Source organism: Carassius auratus, chromosome 17, assembly GCF_003368295.1.
Source record: "Carassius auratus strain Wakin chromosome 17, ASM336829v1, whole genome shotgun sequence".
Lineage (NCBI taxonomy): Eukaryota > Metazoa > Chordata > Actinopteri > Cypriniformes > Cyprinidae > Carassius > Carassius auratus.
Genome location: NC_039259.1, coordinates 27,399,325 through 27,425,544, shown reverse-complemented (window position 1 = coordinate 27,425,544; position 26,220 = coordinate 27,399,325). Strand labels below are relative to the sequence as shown.

Genomic DNA, 26,220 nt, shown 5'->3' with positions numbered 1-26,220 from the left:
TTCAACTTAGAATTTAGAGAAAAGAGTTACATTTGTGATATTTCAACTTAGAATTTAGAGAAAAGAGTTACATTTGTGATATTTCAAATTAGAATTTAGAGAAAAGAGTTACGTTTGTGATATTTCAACTTAGAATTTAGAGAAAAGAGTTACGTTTGTGATATTTCAACTTAGAATTTAGAGAAAAGAGTTACGTTTGTGATATTTCAACTTAGAATTTAGAGAAAAGAGTTACGTTTGTGATATTTCAACTTAGAATTTAGAGAAAAGAGTTACGTTTGTGATATTTCAACTTAGAATTTAGAGAAAAAAAGTTACATTCGTGATATTTCAACTTAGAATTTAGAGAAAAGAGTTACATTTGTGATATTTCAACTTAGAATTTAGAGAAAAGAGTTACATTTGTGATATTTCAACTTAGAATTTAGAGAAAAGAGTTACATTTGTGATATTTCAACTTAGAATTTAGAGAAAAGAGTTGCATTTGTAATATTTCAACTTAGAATTTAGAGAAAAAAAGTTACATTTGTGATATTTCAACATAGAATTTAGAGAAAAGAGTTACATTTGTGATATTTCAACTTAGAATTTAGAGAAAAAAGTTACATTTGTGATATTTCAACTTAGAATTTAGAGAATCTAGTTACATTTGTGATATTTCAACTTAGAATTTAGAGAAAAGAGTTACATTTGTGATATTTCAACTTAGAATTTAGAGAAAAGAGTTACATTTGTGATATTTCAACTTAGAATTTAGAGAAACGAGTTACATTTGTGATATTTCAACTTAGAATTTAGAGAAAAGAGTTACATTTGTGATATTTCAACTTAGAATTTAGAGAAAAGAGTTACATTTGTGATATTTCAACTTAGAATTTAGAGAAACGAGTTACATTTGTGATATTTCAACTTAGAATTTAGAGAAAAGAGTTACATTTGTGATATTTCAACTTAGAATTTAGAGAAAAGAGTTACATTTGCAAGATTTAAACTCAGAATCCTGAGAAGAACAGTAAAGATTGTGAAAAAAGTCAGATTATTGTGATAGAGTAAAAATGGCCAGATGTATATTCAGAATTGAGAGAAAATAAGTTAATTTTTTTTATATTTAAACTAAGAATTTAGAGAAAAAAAAGTTACAAAAAAAGAGAGTAAAAATTGCAAGAAAAGTCAGATTTGTGAGATAAAAAGTCACAATCACCTTTTCTATTTTTATTCCATGGCAGAAACAATCTTCGATAGTATGGACTGCATTATGATACTTTCATGTTTTTTTGTCCTTTTTTGATTCTTCTTATGTGTTTTATAAACAAACAAACAAAAAACAGCAATATCATACTGGCTTGAATGTCAAAAAGCTGAACATAATGAAAACAGTAGATCGATTTTTGGGTGTGCTGCTCCTTTAAGAACACCGGTTGCTGCGTGTACTTTAGCAGCATTGTGTGTTAGATTGGTACATTAGCAGTACATTGACCATAATTACATTCATTATTCATTTCCTCTTTGTTTCTGCGGCTAGCATGTTCTCAGCTCCCTCCCCTGATAATTGCTTCTCATGTGACATAATGCACTTTATCGGAAGTAGACTTTAGAATACAAATGTAAAGGCACTAATGCATATAAAAAAGAGAAAATAATCAGATGTGGAATTATGATTATAGAGAAACACAGATTCCTCTCACACCCTGTTTTTCTTCTTAGCAGCTTTATGCAAACTGACTCAAATAAATTAATCTATTAAGCAGGTGCTATAAAAAATTAAATGCATTATTATAACAAATTATCTTATAAATTTTGTATTTGCATTCAGATATGAGTGTGTGTGTGTGAGCGTGTGTGTGTGTGTGTGTGTGTGTACCTGTGAGGTAAGTGTTGTGGGACGAGTTGATGAAGTAATGAGAGAGAGGGAAGCTCATGTCTTCACTCTGGTCCAGTTTTTCTGGAGGAATGACACTGTTCTCCTCACTGATCAGATACCTGGCGAAGCCCTCCGCTGAGATCTGCCCTGTTACACAAATCAGATCAAAAACATCATGCATCACATCACATTTCAGCAGATGAGACCATAAGCATCATTCCAGGAGTCTCAAACTGCAAAATTGCATTCAAACCCATTTGACATTGTTGTATTTTGACTGTTACTACAGTATCATTCAAAACGTTTGGTAAGGTTGGTAAGATTTTATAATGCTTTCAAACAAGAGTCTTCAGCTCATCACCTAGGCTGCATTTATTTGATAAAAAATACAGTAAAAACAGCAAAATTGTGTAATATTATTAAAATTTGAAATAACTGTTGTCTATGTGGATATCTGTTCAAATTTAATTTATTTCTGTGACGCGCGGCTGGATTTTTAGCAGCATTACTCCAGTTTTTATAAATCATTCTAATATGACGATTTGCTGCTCACAAATCTTATCGATGTTGAAAACAGTTAATATTTTAGTGGAAACTGTCATGCATTTTCCTTTTCAGAATCCTTGGATGAATAGCAAGATCAAAGATCAGCATTTCTTTGAAACAGAAATATTATAACACTTTTGATTCGTCATTGCTAAATAAAAGCATTCACTTCTTTCAGCAGCTGAGATGTTAGTTTATGAAGTTCATTACAGTAGAGCGCTATACATGCAACAGGGTTGATTTCACCTCTGTATATTAGCACTGTCTTTCTCCCTTTTGCAGCTCAAGTAACAGCTCGTCTCGTGGAGTAAATTAGCACTGCTACTGCAAACAGACTTCAAATTAAACTCAAGCAGGAGATCAGCACTGGCGGCTGAAGGGAAGACACTCGGGACGAGCGTCCCCTGCGACTCAATCTCAGCAGCACTTTACATTAATTAAAGCTGTTCTTTGCAGAGCTCTGGAGGTAATTAACCGTCACTCGTTTTCTGGTGGTGAGGATCGCCAGCGTCTCTTATCACTTCTGTGCTAACAGCCTTTGATTTGCACACACAGAAATAACATCAACCACCTTGCTGTCGTGAACAGGGAGGCAAATGGCTTTAAAGACTACAATTAGTGCACACTGCTGAAATCCAGCGATTGTCCTGTCGAGTTCAGTGGAGAACGAAAGAACAAGATAGCGTCTGCATCTTAAGGTGCTTTTCAGGACTGTTAGATTGCACAATTGAATCGTGTTCAGATATGATCATCATGATATTTTGAGGAGCGTTTATTTCTTCATCTCTCAATCCGCAACGGATTGCATTGCATTATATGTTCGGATCATTTCAATCTCATCTTACTAAGACCATATATTATAGAGTGATGACTGATATTTATATAATTTTACAAAGATCTCATTGATTTACATTACAATCATAGAATTATCATCATCTGCTGCAAATTCCATATTTCTGCTCACTTTAATTCTCTGAATGAAAGTGATCTTTATTTTCCTCCATATTCTCACTCTATTAGAATATATGAGGCATAAAAGCCTTTTGATACTCAACAAAAAAGGAATATGAAACCTTATTTCTCAAGATTCGTTTTTACATCGTGTCTAATAAGCCCCTCATCTCCAGGGTTTATTGACTATCAGACAATGAATGTTGTACGGATGCAATGAAATCTTGCAAACGCAGCCTGCTTTACAACCCGATTGTTCCTCCAAATCTACAATCAATACCATGCAAATATGAGCGTCTTGTGTGTCTGGTGTTTCTGGCGTGGGCGGTGGACTGTCCTCTGCCTGTCTCGGAGAAAACAGAGTTGTAATCTGCATGACAGCGAGGTGTCATGTTGAACCGGCAGCTAAAAAACCCCAGATGATCCTCCTCATCCATCTCTGGCTCCTCTGGACTCATTGTGCCAAAAATCAATCAGCCGTCTAGCATTATCATCTCGTGACCTGATCTCCAGTTTGCCCGCGGAGCCTTGTGCTCGGAGATATATAAATAAGCCAGCAACAATGCATCTCATGAGTTACTGCTGCTGTGGCACTGAAACAGAATGTTATGGAGGTTTGTTTTTCTTTCTGCAGAATAAGAAACTCAAAGGATGTGTTCTAAAATCAAGTGCACTTCCTCGCTGTCCGCCCCCTACGCAGGCAGCTGCCTTATAAGGACATGTCCTAACTGAAACAGATACTAACAGTTAGGTCCAGATATATTTGGACACTGCAAACATTTTCAGAATTGAAATAAAACAATGAAAACTTTTAAGATATGATTCAAGGGGTTAAACAAAAATATAGCACTCACTATTCTAATTCTATTCTTAAAAGAATTTGTTAAATCTAAGCTAACTGATCACTTATGTATCATTGCTCTTTTGTTGTTTTTGATTTCTTCCATTCTCCTCATTTGTAAGTCACTATATAGGATAAAAGCGTCTTCTAAATGACTAAATGTAAATGTATTTCTTAGGAATTACAACCATTTTTATACACAGTTCCCCCTTTTTCAGGAGCTCAAATGCAATATTTATTTTTAATTTTTTGTTGAGAATCCTTTGAAGTCTAGACTCATGGACATCACCAGAGACCGGGTTTGTTCTTCTTTGTGATGTTTTGCCAGGTCTTTACTGAAGCGGACTTCAGTGGTTGTTTGTTTGTGGCTCTTGCTGCCTTTATTTTTGTCTCCAGCGAGTGAAATGCAGCTCAAACGGGTTGAGGTCAGGAGACTCACTTGGCCATGTAACTATGGTCAGCAGCTAATATATATATATATATATATATATACTGTATGGACCTGGCTGCTAATACTCATTTAATTAGTGCTTACAAATGAGATAATAATACACAAATATTAGATAAAATATCCACTTTTTAATCTGTCCACCCATCCATCCATCCATCCATCCACCTATCCACCCATCTATCCATCCATCCGGCCAGCCATCCACCCATCCATCCATCCATCCATTCACACATCCAACCGTCCATCCATACATCAATCCATCCATCCATCCACTCATCCATCCATCCACCCATCCATCCATCCATTCATACATCCAACCATCCATCCATCCATCCATCCATCCATCCATCCATCCACCCAACCATCCATCCACCCACCCACCCACCCACCCAACCATCCATCCATCCATCCATCCATCCATCCATCCACCCATCCATCCAACCATCCACCCATCCATCCACCCATCCATCCATCCATCCATCCCCCCATCCACCCAACCATCCATCCATCCAGCCGTCCGTCCAACCATCCATCCATCCATCCATCCATCCATCGATCAACCCATCCATCCATCCATATGTCCATCCACCCATCCATCCATCCATCCATCCATTCATACATCCAACCATCCATCCATACATCAATCCATGCATCCACCCAACCAACCATCCATTCATTCATCCATCCATCCACCCATCCATTCAGCCAGCCAGCCATCCATCCATCCATCCACCCAACCATCCATCCATCCATCCATCCACCCATCCACCCATCTATCCATCCAGCCATCCATTCATCCATCCAACCATCCACCCAACCATCCATCCACCCAACCATCCATCCATCCATCCAGCCAGCCAGCCATCCATTCATCCATCCAACCATCCACCCAACCATCCATCCATCCCCCCAACCGTCCATCTATTCACTCATCTATCCATCCACCCATCCACCCATTAATCTATTTATTTCTATACTTTTCAGTTTAGAAAAAAATTGTGTATGTGTACATATATTAAATGACTATTAGTATTTGGTTTCCCCATTATTTGCTCCGACATCATATTTTCAGCACATCATTTAGGACGTTATCTAATTAATATTCATGACCCTGTGTGCTGATTCGCTGACAGACAGCGAACCTCCCGAGAAAGACGAAATCACTAAGAATATCTGACAAAAATCTGCATGTTTATATTTAGATGATGCAACAATGTTTCAAACCTAAGTATTAAACTTTCATGAGGAAAAGTCTCAAATGCGACTGATGCTTCAGAAAAGTTACATATTTTCAAGCGGCATCTCAAATGAGCGTATATTCATGGCAACAGACCTTTAAATCGGATGGGATGCATTGCTGGTTGAATCCCGAGGTGTTTGTCATTTGAAACACAGGAATTCATCAGTGTTTTAATGCAGCTGTCAATCAACAAGTTTGGTGGAAAAACTAATGAGGGATCAGATTTCATATTAGTGCAATGGCGGGAACAGACGGAGCCTGACATCATCATCTGCTCTTATAGAAATGCAGCACCTCATAGGAAAACCCTCCCATGTAATTATCAGCAATTAACAATTACACAGAGATGTCTATCATCGATCGATGGAGAAACGGTCTACATCTGCGGTCGCTCTCTGAGAAAACGGCATCCGGCCCAGAAAGTGGAAATGGAATTAAAAGCTGCAGCGAAGTGGAAGATTTTCACCAAACTTTCCGGAAATTTTGATCTGCTTCTGACACAAAACATCACATGACTTCAGAGGAATCGCACTACAGTGAATGAGTCTTTTTGTAACAATGTTATGGTGTTCTTAAAGTCACTATGACCCCCCCCACAAACATTGAGCCTAATTCTAAACTGACTATAAATGTATGGAAAAGAAACTGAGAGAATAATGACAGACCCTTCTGAATCATCGCTGCGCTGGGCTCGAACTTCTCCATGAGCAGCTGGGTTTGCTCGGGTTTGAGCGGAGGGTACAGGATCTCGTTCAGACGCGGGTCTCGCTGCTTGTTGTTGATGAAGTCTGTCATCTGATCCACCGTCAGATAGTTTCTGCTCTTCGCGCCGCTGGAGAGAGACAGGAGATCCAGAAAAGAGCATACGGTTTTCAGTCATAATCATAACACACATGCATCATCCCAGCATGCAAACTACACAATCACTATCAGCAAGGTGGATTTTCTTCTAAAGGAACATCTTGGTTATGATCAAAACCAATTATGTTTCATCAGAATTTTTACAATTGTTACGCCTCCAACTAATTAAAACACTGTAATGCACTCGTCTCATAAATATCATTCCAACATGACTTGAAGGCAACATTATGTAGTAATACACAAATGCATACGTGCATAAATAATTACACTGAAAAATGTGGAAAAAAAATTAGATAAAAATTCATGAATGCATAAAAACTGAAAAAAATCTAGATAGATGTATAATGCATAAATAAAAGATAAATCAAGAAAAACTGAAAAAAATCAGATGGATAAAACAATAGATGAATAAAAAACATTAAAGTGAAAATTAAAACAATTATAAAAAGAATACACAGAACAATTAGATGAGTAAATAAATGGTAGACAAATAGATACAAAGAAAAACAAAGACAAACATAAAAAGAGTGTATAAATAATACAAAAAACTAATAAAATATGAATAAAAATTGAAAAAATAGACAAATAAATAAATGTATGGAAGCAGATAAATAAATACAGCAATGCATACTAAACAATTAAATTCGTAGATACAAATAAACCATTATATAAAAATGTGAAACCTGAGCAGGTATAAAAAACCTGACAAACTTATTATTTACTTTTTTAATTAAATGCATCTTTAGCTACAGCATCAGCTGAAAATGGCTCCATGAAGACTTACAGATCAGCAAATATTTGGTTGATCTCAGATCGCGGGCAGAGGTTGTTGATGAACGATTTGTAAACGTCAGATGTCATATCCTCCAACGGGACGGAGTCGCTCTGCAGAGACCAACAAGATCAGACCAGATCAGATCATGACGTTAACAAGCACTCTTCAATCTGACACAGCAAAAACACAGAGACTGAACCTGCCTTTAATAACACGTGGTCTCATATGAATGGAAACACAAACTGAATTCATCATTTAATTAGCTCATTTCATCCTAAGAGACATCTAGTTCACCTGACAACAAATCGATTGGTTTGTTACGACCAACTCAATAACGTCAGCGAGCGAACATTACTCATGTCGTCCACAAGCTGTCAGACGCTCATCTCTGAAGGAACATTCAAAACATGCAGCTCTCGCCCGCGGCTGACTATTGCATCACCGCGCAAAACACAAAAGCAGCAAACAAAGAAGAAAAAACTGAAGAAAGGATGTGAATGTGAGTGAGTCAGAGGCGGAGGAGAGAGTAACACAGTGAGGATTTCTCATTAGTTCCACACTTCTCCCTTCCCGACTCTCCTGAGGCCTTTCAGCATTGTGGATTTAGAAAATCTCCCCATGTTCAACTCTGAAGCTTTAAATTGGCCGTAAAATGATAAAGCAAACCAACAGACTCCCCTTGATGCTAGGAATTAAAAAGCAGGGGGTAAACAGAGAAATAGGTCAAATACTGTATAAATCAATCAATAAAAAGATAAAATAAACAGATATATAAATATAAATAAATAAATAATAGATTAAAAACAATGTATAAACAAATCAATAATGATAAAACCGAAAAACATAAATGAATGAAAATAAAACAAAAAATAAGCAAATAAAAAAGATACTCTCTCTCTCTCTCTCTCTCTCTCTCTCTATATATATATATATATATATATATATATATAGAAAAATAAATAGATTAAAATAAAAACAGATAAATAAATAAAACAATGTATAAATAAAATGTATAAGATAATTACAGATAATAAATAAACAATAATTTAAAACATATAATTTAAAAAAAAACATTAAAAAAGTAAACAGATAAATAAAAATAAATAAATAAATAATAGATTAAAAACAGTTAAATAGGTGAAAACAATGTATAATCAAAACAATAATGGTAAAATAAAAATAAACAGATAAAAATATAAATAATTATATATATATATATATATATATAATATATATATATAAACATGGACAAATAAATAATATATATATATATATATATATATATATATATATATATATATATATATATATATATATATATATATATATAATATAATTAATATGTACAAAAATAAACATAATTGAAATAAAATAGACAAAAATAACAGATGAATACAAATATATTTTAAAAAAAATCACTAATTAATTAATGACACTTTCTCCCTCATGAGGCCTTTTAACATTCTTGATTTGTTCCTATGTTCAGTTTTTAGATTTGCCGTAAAATAATAAGGCAAATAGATTTCCCTTGATCCTGGGAGAGAAAACGTAAGATGTCATTTGTCAGGTGGTTCCTTGATCCGAGAGCACACATATCTGGTAAAAACCCACAAACTGATTCCTGTGGAAACATGAGGTCTTCCTGTCTGCCAGTGGGATTCTGGAGCGATTAGCCGAACACATGCTCACCCGGCCGGCAGGAAGATTGCAGCTCTCCAGCGCCGTCTCCACACGCTTCCGGTCCGTCGAGAACATGCGGAAGATGCTGCAGAGAGACAGAGAAACATCAGAGGAGGACGTTCTCGTTTATCACCTGACACAGACATGGAGCTGGATGCTGGCTTACTTTTTCACTGGGATTCGACCCTCTTGATTCGTCTGCAGTTTGAGTCTCGTGAAGCTGGAGAGAAAACAATACCATGGAAAACTACATCAGTCATTCTCAGGAAAGCGTGTGTACATTACATTAATGCATTTAGCAGACGCATTCAGGCTATACACTATGTGTTTTTACCAGTAGGTGTGTCCCCTGAGAATCGAACCAACAACCTTTTACGCTGCTAATGTAATGCTCTACCACTGAGCCACAGGGACTTACTGATTGTGTTTGGATGTATGTATGTATGTATGTATGTATGTATGGCTGGATGGCTGGATGGAGGGCTGGATGGATGGATGTATGGTTGAATGGATGGCTGGATGTATGGATGTATGGTTGGATGGATGGATGGCTGGATGTATGGTTGGATGGATGGCTGGATGGCTGGATGTATGGATGTATGGATGTATGGATGTATGGTTGGATGGATGGATGGCTGGATGGCTGGATGGAGGGCTGGATGGATGGATGTATGGATGTATGGATGGATGGATGGTTGGATGGATCGATGGATGGATGGTTGGTTGGATGGATGGATGGATGGATGGATGGATGGATGGATGGATGGATGGATGGTTGGATGGTTGGATGGATCGATGGATGGATGGTTGGATGGATGGATGGATGGATGGATGGATGTATGTATGGATGGTTGGATGGATGGATGGATGGATGGATGTATGTATGTATGGATGGATGGATGGCTGGATGTATGGATGTATGGATGGATGGTTGGATGGATGGATGGATGGATGGATGGATGGATGGATGGATGGTTGGATGGATGTATGGATGTATGGTTGGATTGATGGCTGGATGTATGGATGTATGGTTGGATTGATGGATGGATGGATGGATGGCTGGATGTATGGATGGGTGGATAGATGGATGGATGGATGGATGGATGGCTGGATGTATGGATGTATGGATGGATGGTTGTATGGATGGATGGATGGATGGATGGATGGATGGATGGATGGATGGTTGGATGGATGTATGGATGTATGGTTGGATTGATGGATGGATGGATGGATGGCTGGATGTATGGATGGGTGGATAGATGGATGGATGGATGGATGGCTGGCTGGATGTATGGATGGATGGATGGCTGGATGGATGGTTGGATGTATGGATGGATGGATGGCTGGATGTATGGATGTATGGATGTATGGATGGATGGAAGGGTGAATGGGTGGGTGGATGGATGGATGGATGGTTGGATGTATGGATGGATGTTTGGATGGATGGATGGGTTTGCTTTGTAATGCATCTTTTAATGCTTTGTATAACCATTGTAACCATTATACATTATAACACTTTTTTCATTGTTAGACTTTTAGAAAGTGTAATGCATTAAAACACACAACAAACAAACCTTAATATTCTAATGCATTTTTGGTTACAATTTTTATGAAATCATATAAATGCATTACAGCATGCATTATGAACACATTTATAATGCATTACACACAAAGGCATTAAATGTGACTTTACATTCTTTTAAATCCAGTACAGCTTCCTGACAATGACTCATAAACACATTTCAAACCCTGATGGAAGCCGGTAAATAAATGTGAGCATCAGGTACTCACGCTTTCTCCAGACAGGACTCTCGACCCATGTTCTGAGCGAGCAGGTTCGACGCCAGACTGAAGAGCTCATCCGCCCACTCCTTCATCAAACACAAAGACATTTCATTTAAACCACCCACCACAAAGAAGCTTTTGTGAAACTCAAGGTTCTTTACAGAACCATTAGGAGAAGAAGGTCCCTATCATACACCCGGCGCAATGTGACGCAAGGCGCAGTGCAAGTGTGTTTGCTAGTTTCAGTCCGGCTCCGTTCGCATTTTCCTGTCCAGCGCCGCGTCGTTTAATTAGCAAATGCATTTGTGTCCATTTGTGCGCCAATGGGTATGCCAGTCTAAAAAAAGAGGTGTGTTCAGGTGCATTGCTGGTGCATTGCTATTTTAAGGAGCTGAAAATAGACTGCACCATAGAACAACTCAAACCTGGTCTAAAGTCTGGTGCAATGTTTTTTCTTTGTTATTTAAAGAACGTACATGCTGCTTATTAAATACAGGGATGCACAGCAGCACAGAAACATGCCAAATATAAAAAATTAAAGGATTGCCTACATGTCATATTGGATAGTCATTGCATGTATCAGAATTAGGCTATCTATTGCTCGCACACGAGCAGCTACGTTTCATCTCGGAAACGTGTTCTGTCGTTGCGCTTGCCAAATTCCGCCGTGTAAATAGCAAATCCGTCATGGCACGAGCGCAACTGGCTCTTAAAGGGGATGGAAGATGAGACTCTGATTGGTTTATTGCACGTTACGCCCCCAAAAAAACATCTTTATTTTTAAGAGTGTATCTAATCACACACACCTTGGCGACGTCTTCCTGGAAGGCCATGAAGTTGAGGTACTGGATGTTGACCATGTCTGGCCCCGTCACCACCGTCAGCATCCGGTTCTCTATCCGTCCCACCAGATTCCCCACGTCCAGCAGCTCCCGCAGCTTCGCCTCCTGAAGGAGAACCGCAGGAACGAAGACCGCTGCCATTAAACACGCCAAGACAAGACTCCATCTGAGCTGCTCTACAGCTGCTCGTGATGACGGAGAAACATTCAATACAGCAGCCCGATATCAGACAAGACAAACTATTAACTTTTTACAATGAAATTGATGCATTTTATATCATATACATTTAGAGCAGATGCTTTTATCCAAAGCGAATGAGGACAAAGCAATCGAAATCAACAAAAGAGCAATGATATGAAAGTGCTATAACAAGTCTCAGTTAGCTTAACACATAGCAAGTAAAAAAAAATTATATTTATAATTATATAATAAATAAAAAGAAAACAGATAGAATAGAAAAAGAATAGAGCAAGCTAGTGTTAGAGGTCTTTTTGATTTTGTTAATCGTAAAAACAAATAGATAGAATACAAAAAGATTATGATTTATATATATATATATATATATATATAATTAAAATGATTTATATTTAGTTTAAATATAATAAATTAACAATTAAACAATGGACAGACCAATTGTGAAACAGATGATAGATAGATTAATTAAATATTACTTTTATTAAAATTACTATAAGACTCACTTTTTATCACACAAAAATAAGAACAATAATGCATTAATATAAAAAAATAATACATGAATGAACAGATAAGTAGATAAATATATTCATAAATATAAAACACAATGTATAGATTGTTAAAATTACTTCAGAAGACTTGGGTGCAACACTTTTTTATCCCCAAAAATATAAAATGTTTTCAAATAATTAATATAATGATAGATGAGTATATAAATAAACAAAAAGTGTTTAAAAAATATGAACAAATAAATAGAAAAACTACAGAAAAATTATCTGATAAATAAAAAATTGATTAATTAATAAATAAATTAATAAATAATTTAATTAATTAATAATGAATGTATAGATATATACATAAACAGGCAGGTAGACGATTCATAAATAAAAATAAAATAAACAAATAAATAAATAGATACAAATCTAGCAAACTAGCTAAATTGTTTTCCTCTAAAAAAATCAATCAATCAATCAATCAATCTTACAAAATAAGCAAAAACATAAATGTATTAAGTAAATAAGTAAACATATAAATACATTAATAAATAAATACATTCTACCTCACTTTTGCTTTTGTTATATTTCAATGACACGTATACAAAAATAACCCAAACTGAAATATATTAATATGAACAAGCTTGTGCATGTCCATGCCAGTTGTCTCATATAAACCTGGAGCAGAAAGATGAAATCAGCTCTGTGTGTTTGTGTGCTCTGTTCCCGTCTGAGTGGGTGTTTGTTGGCCAGAATCAGCTGCAATGTGGAGCCCATTTCCAGCCAAAAAAGCTTGTGTGTGTGTCTGTGTGTGTGTGTGTGTGTGTGTTGCAGAGAGTGTTGGTCAGGTAGAGAGCAGATCTTTCATCTGTGTGTCGCTCAACAAGTGTTTCTCATGCAGCTGTGCAACAGGTGTGTGTTCGGCTCTCAGCTGTCAGCGACTAATTAAAGACAGCGCCATGACTCTCCAATCAAGAGCTGATGTGTGAGAGCCATTCATCTGCGCCACAGCAGAACCAGTGCTTCAACAAATATAATCAAGCCTGAAAAACACCACCAAACACCAAAAACCACTGGAGGACTGAGAACCAGCCAAAACCCAGAGAGCATCCGAGCAAAGCGCCGAGAATAAGCGAAGAAGACTAATAATTGAGCAATTTCAACATCATTACAAAATATATATGTATGTGTTGTACATATAAATTCTATATTATAAATAGAATCAAATAAATCACTTTATTCTTGCTAAATTCTGACTTTAATGATAGACCCAGATTACAATAAAACATGATGCTTTTTTATCATTTCAAAGTAAAAGGTAAAATTAAACATATGAATATAAATTAAAAAAAAAAAAAAAAAAAACTAATACATAAATAGATGGACAAATAAGTAAATAAATAAAACAAACCAAACCAAAATAAAATAATGTATTATATTTACTTTACTATCATATACTTTACTTTTTTTCTCATGCAAAAGCAAATCCAAAAAAAAAATTTATAAAAAAAAAAAAAAGTTTTTTTTTTTTTTTACTGAATTCAGGACAAAGATTTTACTATGGACACTTTTTTAACAAAAAAAATAAATAAATTATTTTATACATAAAATCTAACTAAATTTTGCTTTAAAAATTACTTTAAGTTCCAGATTTTACATTGAGTGCAACGGTATTTTCATAAAAAAATAAATAAATAAATAAATGCATAAATAAATAGGATTTTATAATTTTACAAATGTATAAATGTATTAATTATTTTAAATTAACTTTTTTTATTATACAAAAGTAACCCAATAACATTTTGCTTTTATTTAACTTAATTTCCGGACCCAGAGTTTACATGGAAATTTATTGCAATGACTCAACACTTTTTTTTTTTCACTAAAAAATAACCAAAACTAAATCTAAAAATAACCCAAAATGAACTGTATTAACAATCACAAGAAATGCATATCATGTGAATGCGATGCATGTCAGCAGAGACAAATTGAACACACATAATCAAGGGTCTGGATGTTTTCATGAGGAGAAGTGAAATCTCAAAGCACACCAGAGCACAAGAACTAATGGGGAAAAAAAACCTGATGGTTTTTTCCATCAAAAACAAAAATGAGTTCCGGCTGTGACTCACAAAAACAATATGCCCACAACACACCCAGAGGAAAAGAGCGCTATTACAGCGTCTAAATCTATCACGCTCCGGGAGCTTCACTAATTTCAGTGTGGCTTCACCCAGTAATATTACAGCCTCAATTGTCTTCTCACCACTTCAGGGGCCAAATGATTGATCGGCGCCACCAATGTCTGGATCCAAACTAGCGTGTGCTAAATGATGCTCATAAATATTTGATTCATTCTGAAAAATTTGGGGAAGTTGTGGCCTAATGATTAGAGATTCAGACTTGTAATCCAAAGGTTGTGAGTTCAAAATGTAGCATTCCATCACTTGCTCAGCAATGAAAGGGTGCCACTGCAGTGAATGGGTGCCGTCAGAATGAAGGTCCAAACAGCTGATAAAAACAGTGCTGTGGATTATTTGGACTCTCATTCTGACGGCACCCATTCACTGCAGAGCATGCATTGATGAGACACTGATGCAATGCTACATTTCTCAGAATCTGATGAAGAAACAAACTCATCCAGATCTCGGATGGCCTGAGGGTGAACACATTTTCACCAAATTGTCATTTTTGGGTGAACTATAAGCATAAGTTTAATGTCCTTCAGGCCGTTTGGACCTATAGTACAGAACCTGCAACTGTAAATTATGTAAATATAAAAATATATTTAACAAAACAAATTATACATTGAAAATCAAGAAATTATTAAATAAAAATAATAGTATTATAATAAAAAAATAGTACAGTATTATAATTATATAAAATATATAATTATATATATAAAATATAAAATTATTATAATTATATATATAAAATATCAAAATAGTAATAGTATTATAATTGAAAAAAAAATGACTCAATAAAACAAATATATACAAATATATTAAATTATTCAAAAATAATGAAAAAATTCCGAAAAATAAAATGCTAAAAAATGAAAAACACTAAATTAAAGCTAAATAATAGAAACAACTATTGTAATATTTCACTGTCAAATTAAAAAATCAAGTATAATAAAAAATTATAAAATATATTTTTTAATGATTTTAAAAGTTAAAACATCAAAAACATCAAAACTTTTATTTTGGCAGAAAGCACAGGGAACCTTTAAAGCTTTTGCATGGGGAAAAATACTAAAATATTTATAACACATACACAATTTTATTCTAATATTTGTCTGTGATCATGTTCCAGTGAAGTTCTGTTTCCGGCAGGATTTTCCTGGTTTTGGCCCCGGGGCCCCTGCAGCCAGACTACTGTTAGACTTTCACTTAAAGTGCTTTCCTCCGACAGCATGACAGACGACACTCGTTCATTAGTGAAAGCCGTTGTGTGTACAGCAGACACGAGCTCTGAATAGCACATGAATAATACATGCAGTTATTGAATATTAAATTGACTCTTTAAAAGGGGAGTTCTGTGTGAGCCGGACAGATGTGTGCTAAAAAAAGATCTAGCCTGTAAATAGCCTGTGCATGCTGCATGATCATTTTCATTGCATTTTATTTTTTAAGTATGAAAAAACATATTTGCATGTATTATTTTTCATATTTTTATGATGCTTTCTTGTGCAAAAAATCAACAGCATGATGCAAGCATGTTCTCGGCTCATCCAGCATGGGATATATCTGATAAACGGCAGTCTTCAGCATGATAATAGTCTCAAACACAGATACTGTATCATCATGTGAAGTCTGTGATTCTCTCACGTGCGCTTGTTTCATGCAAATCTGTTTTTTTATTCTCTGCAGGACGCCAGGTGAAATGAAAGGTACTGCTGAGAGCAAAATCTAAATGTATCTGCAGACCTGCATATATTACAGCTGTGTTCATTTCTCTCTCTGTCTTCAGGAATCCAGCGCTGCCTGGAATAAAACAATAATCCAAACAATATATTTTTTATAATTTTAAATATTGCACTTATGCAAATTTCTATTTTGTTTAATATTTTAATTTAGCAATAATATTATAAATTGTATTTTATAATTGCATTATTAATTAATTATGAATCATCATTTATATATTTTTAGTGATGCACCAAAATATCAGCAATTGAAATATATTCACTACATAGATATTATATTTTACTGTTGCATTCATCATTTAATGTAAGTTAAAGCAAAATCTGTCATGAAAACATTTTTTTTATTAAAGCCACCATTTAAATGTTTATTTCAACAATAAACTGGAGTAGAAACATAATTACATCTTAATACATAAGAATATATATATATATATATATATATATATATATATATATATATATATATATATATATATATATATATATATATATACACACACACACACACATTTAAATGTTTACATGCAACTCAGTTTGTATTTTAGTGTTCATTATCACATAAATATAATTAATTGATTATTAAATTACATTTTATGTGCAATTTAAATGTTTATTTGCAACCCAGTTTGTGATTTACATAAATGTGATCAACTGGTTATTAAATCAACTTTATTGTCAGTTTACGTTTTTTGGCAAATTAAAATTTTTAATTTAAGTTGATATTTTTTTTTTTTAAACCAGTTTGCTGCATCATACCTATATTATAATTTTTTTATTTAAATTAATCATATTGATATATAATCACATATTATTTTGGCCAAATTATGACAAAGAAGCACTGCACTCAGATTGCACTTGACTGCTGATTATTAATTAAATCCGATTAACCGATTATTAAATCAACTTTGTTTTCGGTTTCAGTTTTTGGCTAAATTAAAACTTTCATTTCAGTTTTGATGCTTCAAAAAAAAAAAAAAAAAAAAAAAAAAGTTTTAGTGTATCACTATTATTGTTGTTGTTTTAAGTTTTATTTAGGGTCATATTGATCACAATTTTTGGCGGGATAATGCATCCCAAAAAGAAGTATTCCAAACCATGGTGTTTTTAACACATCCACACACACAAAAAAAACAAACGAAAAACCTAAAACAAAACAAAAAAATTACAATATTTTCCCCCAAATTGTGCAGCCCATGGTTAGCTTGTTTACTGAAATAACTGAATAGCGTTGCTCATGCTTTCCCAAGCAAACACCACTAACAAAGCTGCGAGATCCAAACACGCGCACCAAGAAAAGCGTCAGTCCACCTACATCTGTGATCATCAACGACGCTTCTCTTTCTTCCAGGAACGAATGCAGTGAAATGCATAGTGATTGTGATGATGGCAGCACTGTTTAAATCAGATGAGTCAGCGTCTGGAGAGCCGCTGCTGTCATTGTTGTCACCTTGCGCTCCGCGAGGCTCCTCGCCATGTTGGACGCACTTTCTCACAACCTCATTAGCTCCGGTGCCTTTGGCTCCAGTCACACACAGGGAGCCTTTGCACCAGAGTTTCTATGGCAACATGCACCGAGACCTCGCTGCCTCCAGGAGCCCGATTTAACCAAAGCGTGTCGTTTCAAAACGCAGAGCTATGACCAGAATCACTGGAGCGCTGTCAACCACCGAAGACGAGCGAGAGACCGCTGGACAATCAGAGGCAGCCTTTATATTTAGCTGATAAGCAATTAAAATGCATTAGATCATGACACGTTTTCATAAAAAAAAAAAAAAAAAAAAAAAAGTAATCATCATCATAAAACAGAATAAAAATTATATGTAATAAGTGGCTTTGGATTAGAGCAAACGCTCAATGAATGTAACTTTAACAAAAGGTGCAGTAAAATGAGTAAGAAATAATCAGGGGTCATATTAAAGCAGCAGGAAAATATTGCATTGATTTATGTTTTAACACCTTATAATTATACAGTAAAACTGCCTCTTGAAAACAGAGATTAGACCTCATACTGCACCAGTGAGGGAAAAAAAAACTAGATTTTAATATTCTGAAGAAAATGTGACTGAGGTCATTTATGTTTTTATGTACATATTTATATTTGCACTCAATATTATATATATATATATATAGTAAAAAAAATATCACAATTAATTAATTGCATTGTTATGCACAAGTCAAGTTTTGCTTTATGAACAAAAGTGAAATAAAATTTGATTTTCAAACACTTTAAACAAATAAAGTGCTTTTTTTACAGCAGTTAAAATATTTCTTAAACATTAATGTAATCAAATTAAATATAAAACTAAAGCTATTTGCCACTGCCAGAGCATTAACATTTCAATAGAAAATATTTTACAGTTTGTTATAGAAAAATATAATATACATATAATAACATAAAGTCCATAGCCTCAATCATAATATTACCACCGGCACCTCAGAGACCTGCACGATCACGGAGCCCTAACGCAGCATGTGGGAATAATAATTAAAGCTGCGTTAATGCACGATAAAATAATTATAATTGTGTTAATTAATTATTTCCCCACCACTGATGAGTTATCTCGTCTTTTACAAGGAAACGCTTCCCCGCCATTGATGAGTTTTTACGGCTTTTTGTGTTTTCACTGTTATACACTTGGGGGCGCTATTACACATCTTCTGAACGAGTACAAAACCTACCGAACAAAAAACAGGACGGACAAACAACCAATCTTTATATAAACATATGCATATGAGAATGTGATCATCTGCACACAAAAAAACGGCATATAAATGAAAACTGCATATAAATAAAATGTCGATCAACCTTTTTGCTAAAAATTATGCATTTTTTATGAAACCTCTAGAATAAAACAGATTTTTTTTTGTTTGTTTGCTTAAAAGTAGAGATATGTATTGCATATTCAAATATTCATAGAGGAAAATATACTGGTGATCATCAAATTTTGCGAAACTCATCAAAATCGCTGGCAGCTTTTTTGATAAACGCTGGTGGGGAAAGAGTTAATGCGTAATGAGAACTTGCCCAGCCCTAATATTCATAGAGCTATGTAGCGTTCTATGTAGGGGTGTCACGATTTCGATTTTAAATCGAAATCGATCGAAATTAAGTCACAGACTCGAACTTCGAATTAAAAAATGGAATCGTCGATGCTGCCACGCCCCCATGTTGTATGACGGCAAATCAATGACAAAAATAACCGAGCATTCAACTGATGCTGGCGCGCGCGCTATATGGCTTCCGCGAGAGGAAAACTGAATCGGATGCGAAGAAACGGGAGCCCGCGAGCTCATTTCAAACTAATAAAAGCCCTCGCGCGTCCATGCTCATTCCCCACATCCTCGCGCTCGATCATCTCACCTCTGCTCGCGCGAACAATTTTATTTTTGTCAGTCGTGGGGCGGGGCTTGCTGTTTTAGTTGTTATCTCAAATGTCATTGGTTATTCCCCTTTTCCTAAAGTCAGTATTCGACGCCTGTTAGAAAATGAGTAATAATTCACTTGACTTGACCCATGACTTCATCAGTGGACCAGATACATGCGAGTAATCATTTCTTTTGCTTGTTTAATTTATTTTTGTCTTTAATGTAATTCAATGCATTGTTTATAGAGTAGATCTTTTGTAGATACTTGATTAACTGGAATTCTTCTGATTGCTAGTGATTGCAGTCTTGTAATAAGAGATACACATATTTTACAGACTGTAATGATGCACACACACACACACACACACACACACACACACATACTGTACATACATACATATATATATATATATATATATATATATATATATATATATATATATATATATATATATATATATATAAATCTAAATGAATGACAGTGAAGTGTTTAACAAGTGTTTTATCTTTAATCTTTTAAATAGATACATCGTAATATTTGAAGGTTAGTTTAGTCATTTTTTATTGTTTTTGTTTGTTTTGTTATGAACTTGAATGTCATCTTTTGTGACTGCACTTACAAAAGAGAAACTGGATGGCAGTTTATTTTAAGTTTTCAATTGACTAAAGATATAAGTTATTGTTACATTATGTTGTTAATAAAAGTTTTAAATTTGACAGTGTAATGTGTTACATTGCAAACAAAGGTCAGATATTATATTACATAAAAGTCTAGTTTGAAAAATGACAATCTGTGCTTTAAAGAGAATAAATGTAAAAATCGAGAATCGAATCGAACCGTGACCTTAGAATCGAAAATGCAATCGAATCGAGGATTTGGAGAATCGTGACACCCCTAGTTCTATTAATAAATAAATTACAGAATTATAATTTTTAAGGGAACTATCAAAGAATACTGACATGCTTAAATACTGTCCGAAAGAGGAGCAACTGTTTAGTAAAGAATGGTGCATAAATGGTGCATGTATGTCTATATGCAGCCTTCACTGGGAGACTCTCACAGAAGAATGGGAACAGCCGTTCCTCAAGCATATGTTCGTTACCAGCAGCAGCGCCATTAGCAAAGCTCTGCTTGCTTTCAACAGATGGGCGCATGTAAAAAACCCACTTCTGCTTATAAATCATATACATTTATGACAAAACCATCTCATTATCTTCTCTATTTCTCAATGGCGTAATAAACGGGCCGCAATTGTTCTCGCCGGGAGCTTTAACGAGAAGCCAACAACAAGCCGGAAAACTCCTGAAAGATGAGCAGTTCCTCCGCTCTCTTCTGTGTTCATCTGCTGTCAGCTTCACAAGCGCACAACAAATCAATGGCATCTTTCTTCATTTCAATTAACAACACGTCTTTAACGGCTCACATAAAAAAAAGGAAATGCAAACAAAAGCAGCAGGATATTTTTCATGGTCTCAGCACATTAGTGATTCAAATCTCATTCAAATTCCTTTCTTAATAAAACAAGTTGATTGAGCAGCTTGCAATTAGGAGTCACCTGCTACTCTGAGACAAATAAAACACAAGATTAGAGAAGGAGCTTGATGACTTACCATGAAGTAAAGAAAACCGATAACATATAACACACAAGACAACTTAACAATAAAAATAAAGCCTCTACTGCCCACCGAGGCTGCATTTATCTTATTAAAACTACAATAAAAACACATATTATTACAACAGAATTGTTTTCTTTTGAGTATATTGTCAAATGTAATTTATTGCCGTAATCAAAGCCAAACTTTCAGCATCATTACTCCAGTCTTCAATGTTTTTGTTTTTTTAAACCTGTGGTGAAAGCGAGTAAATGCATATATATTTAAAAACATTTATTTAATAATAATCATCATCTAATAATTTATTCAAGTGTAGAAAGGTAAAAAAACAGCTTTTTAGAAATGCAATAATCCTAAATCATAAGTCTATATTATTACATAATAACTTTGTACATGTAAATATAATAACAACAATAATAATAATAATATTAGCTTATTATATCTTACTAAAATGTGTTATTCATAAAAAACAAAAAGCATAATTAATAAATGGATTATTATTAATACAAAATAATGAATAAGACATTAATCTATACTTATTACATTATTACATGTATAAACAATTGCTAATATATATATATATATATATATATATATACACACACACACACACACATATATACAAACATCTTTTTAAATGTCTTGATATTTACAGTATTTTATTTTTTCCAAAAATTACCACCATATATGAATAAAACAATAAAAAAGGCCTATATGAATCATGATTGTGGTGATTCACAATAATGTTACATTTTTATAACTTTAAATAATAGATTTAGTAAACATTCAATATCACGCAGCCTTTCCACAAACAAAACATTTCTCCAAAACATTGGCCGGCGAGAGCTGCATTTCTCCAGCAGCTTCACGCATGATGTTTTATTATGTGCTGAGTGGCTCAATCGATCCTCAGAATCATCACGTCTCACTCTCTCTCACTCATACAGCGTCTGTGGAAATGGCTTCGACCTCGGTTTGTTGTGGCTCGTGGACACCTTCATATAAACGCGCAGCTACAAGATTTATTCAGCTGCTTTGACTCGCACTCGCTCTGAGAAGATGCTTTATATCACTGTGCAGAGAGAGAGACTGTAGGGTTCACTCTGACCACCACAGTACACGATCATGAAGAGAAATCAACAAATATTAACACATTTAGACTGATAATCAGACTAACCAGAAACGGCAAACAACAGGTTGAAAGTGAATGCTAAAAAGACTCATATTCCAATGGTTCTTTAAAAACATGAAATACAATTAAAAATCATTTGTATTCAGTTTAGAATTATATATTCAATTACATATACATATTTTTTGCATGATGTTGGTTCACAGCTTCCAAATGAAAATGGCACACTTACAATCAACTCCAGAACTTTTACCTGCTTAACTAGAAGATTAAGGTACACATTAAAGAGCCTTTATTTCCTTAACATTTCCTCCAATTTTGACGAGAATACCCTCTAATTAAGGTTCAGAAAGTGCACTTTAAGCCCACAACTTGAATATGTTTTGGTCAGCAGCTAAAATATTAAATATATGTGGACCTAACTAAACTGTATATACACTTTTCATATTACTTTCTTAAATTTGGGGAAAATCAAGCACCTATAAGTATAAAATACCAGTAACTGGAAACCAGATCTTTACCACCTAGCATGGATGCAGAAGTTAATATATTATTAAATTTTGGTTGCATGATCAACCACTTTCACAAACCCTTGCCTTTTTTTCTTTGCATTTTTTAAACTATGTGTTAAACATCAAAAAAAAAAAAAAAAAAAAAAAACACTAAAATGCGTGAAAATTATTGCTAAAATGGCAAAAAAAATCTACCAAAGTATTTTTCTTTTCAAAGTAGAATAAATAATTTTAAATAAGATTTAAAATGACTTTTTATGTTTTATAAATTACGCTTAACAAAATCACAATGATACAATAAACAAGTATTTTTTTTTTCAAACAAGCCTGTTTTCTTTATAAAAAAAAACATAATATAAAATAATTTTTCTATTATAAAGTATTTACAAAAATTACAATATTTTCTTATTTCCTTGATTTAATTTTGGAATAAAACCTAAGTATCTATGAGCATAAAATACAAGCAACTCAAACTGGAAACCAAAGACCACCGGATGCAATAGATAATATTCATTACATTTCGATTGCATGATCAACCACTTCCACAAAGCCTTTTCCTCCACATCCGTGTGGTGCACCAACCACACTGAAATCAATGAATCCACAGCATAAACTCAAGACTACAGCCGACGTGCTGCTGACATCCGCTGAGGTGTGACATGACATGACTCTTCACTGCGTTTGTGCATTTCATTTGGCACCAGTGCCATTCTCTCATTTCACAGACACAAATAACACCCATGAGCGTCAGGAAAGAGTTCACCTGGGAGACCCACAGCCCACGGGCTCCATATTTAGACCGCAGCAGTCCAGATATAGCATAGGTGAAGAAGTCTGTCTGCCTGTGGCCATTCCACACTAGATTGCACAGACCATTACCCTCATAGAGAGATGCTTATTATGACCCAGAAGAGCTATTAACCTATATAGGACCTGGGAAACTGAGCACCCTGCCATAGTAATGGCTAAACCTCCTTTACACAAGGACATGCGTATAAATGGTTGCAGGCCAATGAAGGAGAACGGATAGACCACCATCTGTAACAGTGACGCCCATCTTTCCAAGTATTTTTCTCATTTATTTGCCCCACAGGCTTCTATAAAATCTCCTCAGTGATTTATAAGACAGACCAGCCATCTCTAAGATGAAACAAAGCATTAAAACATTTCATTTCTGAAGGATAAAAAGACAAAGGTGACCCAACTAACAAAAATATGTTCTTAGAACATTCTGCTAATGTTCTCATTAAGTTATGAAAATGTCCAGTGTTTTTAAAACATATTTTTCTTCTTGTTTTTTTTTCCCGAACGTTATATGGGAACATTCTGTTTTACCATTTTCAAACATTATGGGAATCTTACTTTTGAATGTTCTTTGAACATTCCGAATTTAGTGGTAACATTTAAAAAATGTCAGTTGAACACTCTACAAAAATGTTTCAAAATAACATTCCATGAACAATGTGTAACGTTATTACAATTGAACAACTGTTCTGAATGATACTGAAAGAACGAGAGAACCATGGCAGAACGCTACAAAGAAGAACAGAAATTAGCAATAAACTGTACAAAATCCAATGTTTATAATTATGAAAATACATTAAAATAATACAATAACAAATACCAGTGTGCAATATCAAGTAGCATAATGATATTTGGTAGGCATTCCCCAAGAAATAACTGAAAAAATGACGTTAAAAATGAGGTTAATTGTTTAAATTGACTACTAAAGATTCACGAGTGTGTATTAACTTTTCTTGCTTTAAAATATGTTGGAACTAGTTGTATTGTATTGTATGTATTCCTCTGGTTGGGTGCACTGAATACAGCAGTCCTACCTTTGGCGTTTTGGTGCATTTCCCCGTTCTTGCATCTTTGATGTAGGTGATGTCCAATAGATCCGTCTCCTGAAAAGAGGGAGGGGCAGTTTTTATGCCACAGCTCACAAAAACAATTCCATGCTGTTGAACCGAATCAATATGTTGTTAAATATGACAAAAGCCATTCAGACATCACACAAGGTAACAGCACAGGAAATGTTGACGGAGAAAACAATGACGGAAAATCAAGAATAAATAATTAAACAGACTTAAAACATAATGACTAATTCACACGCACCGATCCAGATCAAAGGATTAATCAAAAGGATCTGGTTAAAGTATCCCGGTAAGGAAATGACGCAGGGCCAGAGCGCCACACTATTTGCATCTGCAGTGTGTTATGGACATGCTGATAGATACGCTTTCTGACAGCTGCAGCAGAAACCGAAGCTGACGGCATTCTGCTGGAACGACCGAGCTACAACCGAGCTGGAACAAAACAAAGAGGCATTTGCTCTTTATACTCATTTATTCAACACAGCAATGATTGGAGGGCTAACGTAGATCATAATTGTTATGACGGTGAAACCTGAATGTCCTCATGTGCTCCACAGACAACTTCTAACATTTGTCAACTTGACACTGTAACACTTTAAAACCTAAACCACATTTTTCTGATTCCTTTATTTTTTTTTCGTGCATGCTTTTTTATGAGCTCATAATAAGTAATGTATACATAAAAACAAAACAAAACAGAACTTCGATATTTAAATATGAGTCAGGGCTTATTTAAGCAATATCATGCCTGCAAAGAGTGCTGTTGTTTACCAATATGAATATCATAAACAGTGGAATTTTGACATTTCTTTAATACTACATTTCCATAAACAATAAGTTCATATTGAGTCATTTATATTTAGGCACGATCCAAGGGTGTAGGTTTGATTTTGGCATTTAAATGGCAGACAACAGACATTTATTTGTTTGAACAAAAGTATTTCTAGGCCCATTTTATTAGATGCTGGATATGTCAGTGTCTCTACTAATTTATATACTCTTGAAACTCATAACAAGAAATTCCCAACTTAAATATGAAAGAATAATTCCCTCCTTAAATATGAAGAGGTCAAACAGATTAATTAGTTAATCTAAATTTCACAAAAAATTTATTTACGTAATTATAATAGAAGTCAGACACTGAAGTTAGTTGCTGTTTTTGTCTCTTCTGAGGAAGTTTCGTTCACTTTGGCAATGTCAGATTTTTTTATGTTCATCCGATTTCATTTTTTTAAGTGACTTTTCTTTCCATTTTAAAAATGTTTTCTTCGGATTGTT

General features: G+C 34.5%; 1 protein-coding gene across 1 annotated transcript in view; it reads right to left on the bottom strand.

Moving 5' to 3' along the window:
• Window positions 1-26,220, bottom strand: part of LOC113117759 (1-phosphatidylinositol 4,5-bisphosphate phosphodiesterase beta-1-like) — a 64,515-nt gene that overhangs the window by 22,217 nt on the left and 16,078 nt on the right. The window contains exons 3-10 of the mRNA XM_026286663.1: window positions 24,904-24,972; window positions 11,798-11,938; window positions 10,998-11,077; window positions 9,373-9,426; window positions 9,216-9,291; window positions 7,536-7,636; window positions 6,556-6,722; window positions 1,862-2,008 (exon numbers count right to left, since the gene is read on the bottom strand). Coding sequence (XP_026142448.1) covers window positions 1,862-2,008; window positions 6,556-6,722; window positions 7,536-7,636; window positions 9,216-9,291; window positions 9,373-9,426; window positions 10,998-11,077; window positions 11,798-11,938; window positions 24,904-24,972 — 835 coding nt within the window. The remainder of the gene's footprint in view (window positions 1-1,861; window positions 2,009-6,555; window positions 6,723-7,535; window positions 7,637-9,215; window positions 9,292-9,372; window positions 9,427-10,997; window positions 11,078-11,797; window positions 11,939-24,903; window positions 24,973-26,220) is intronic.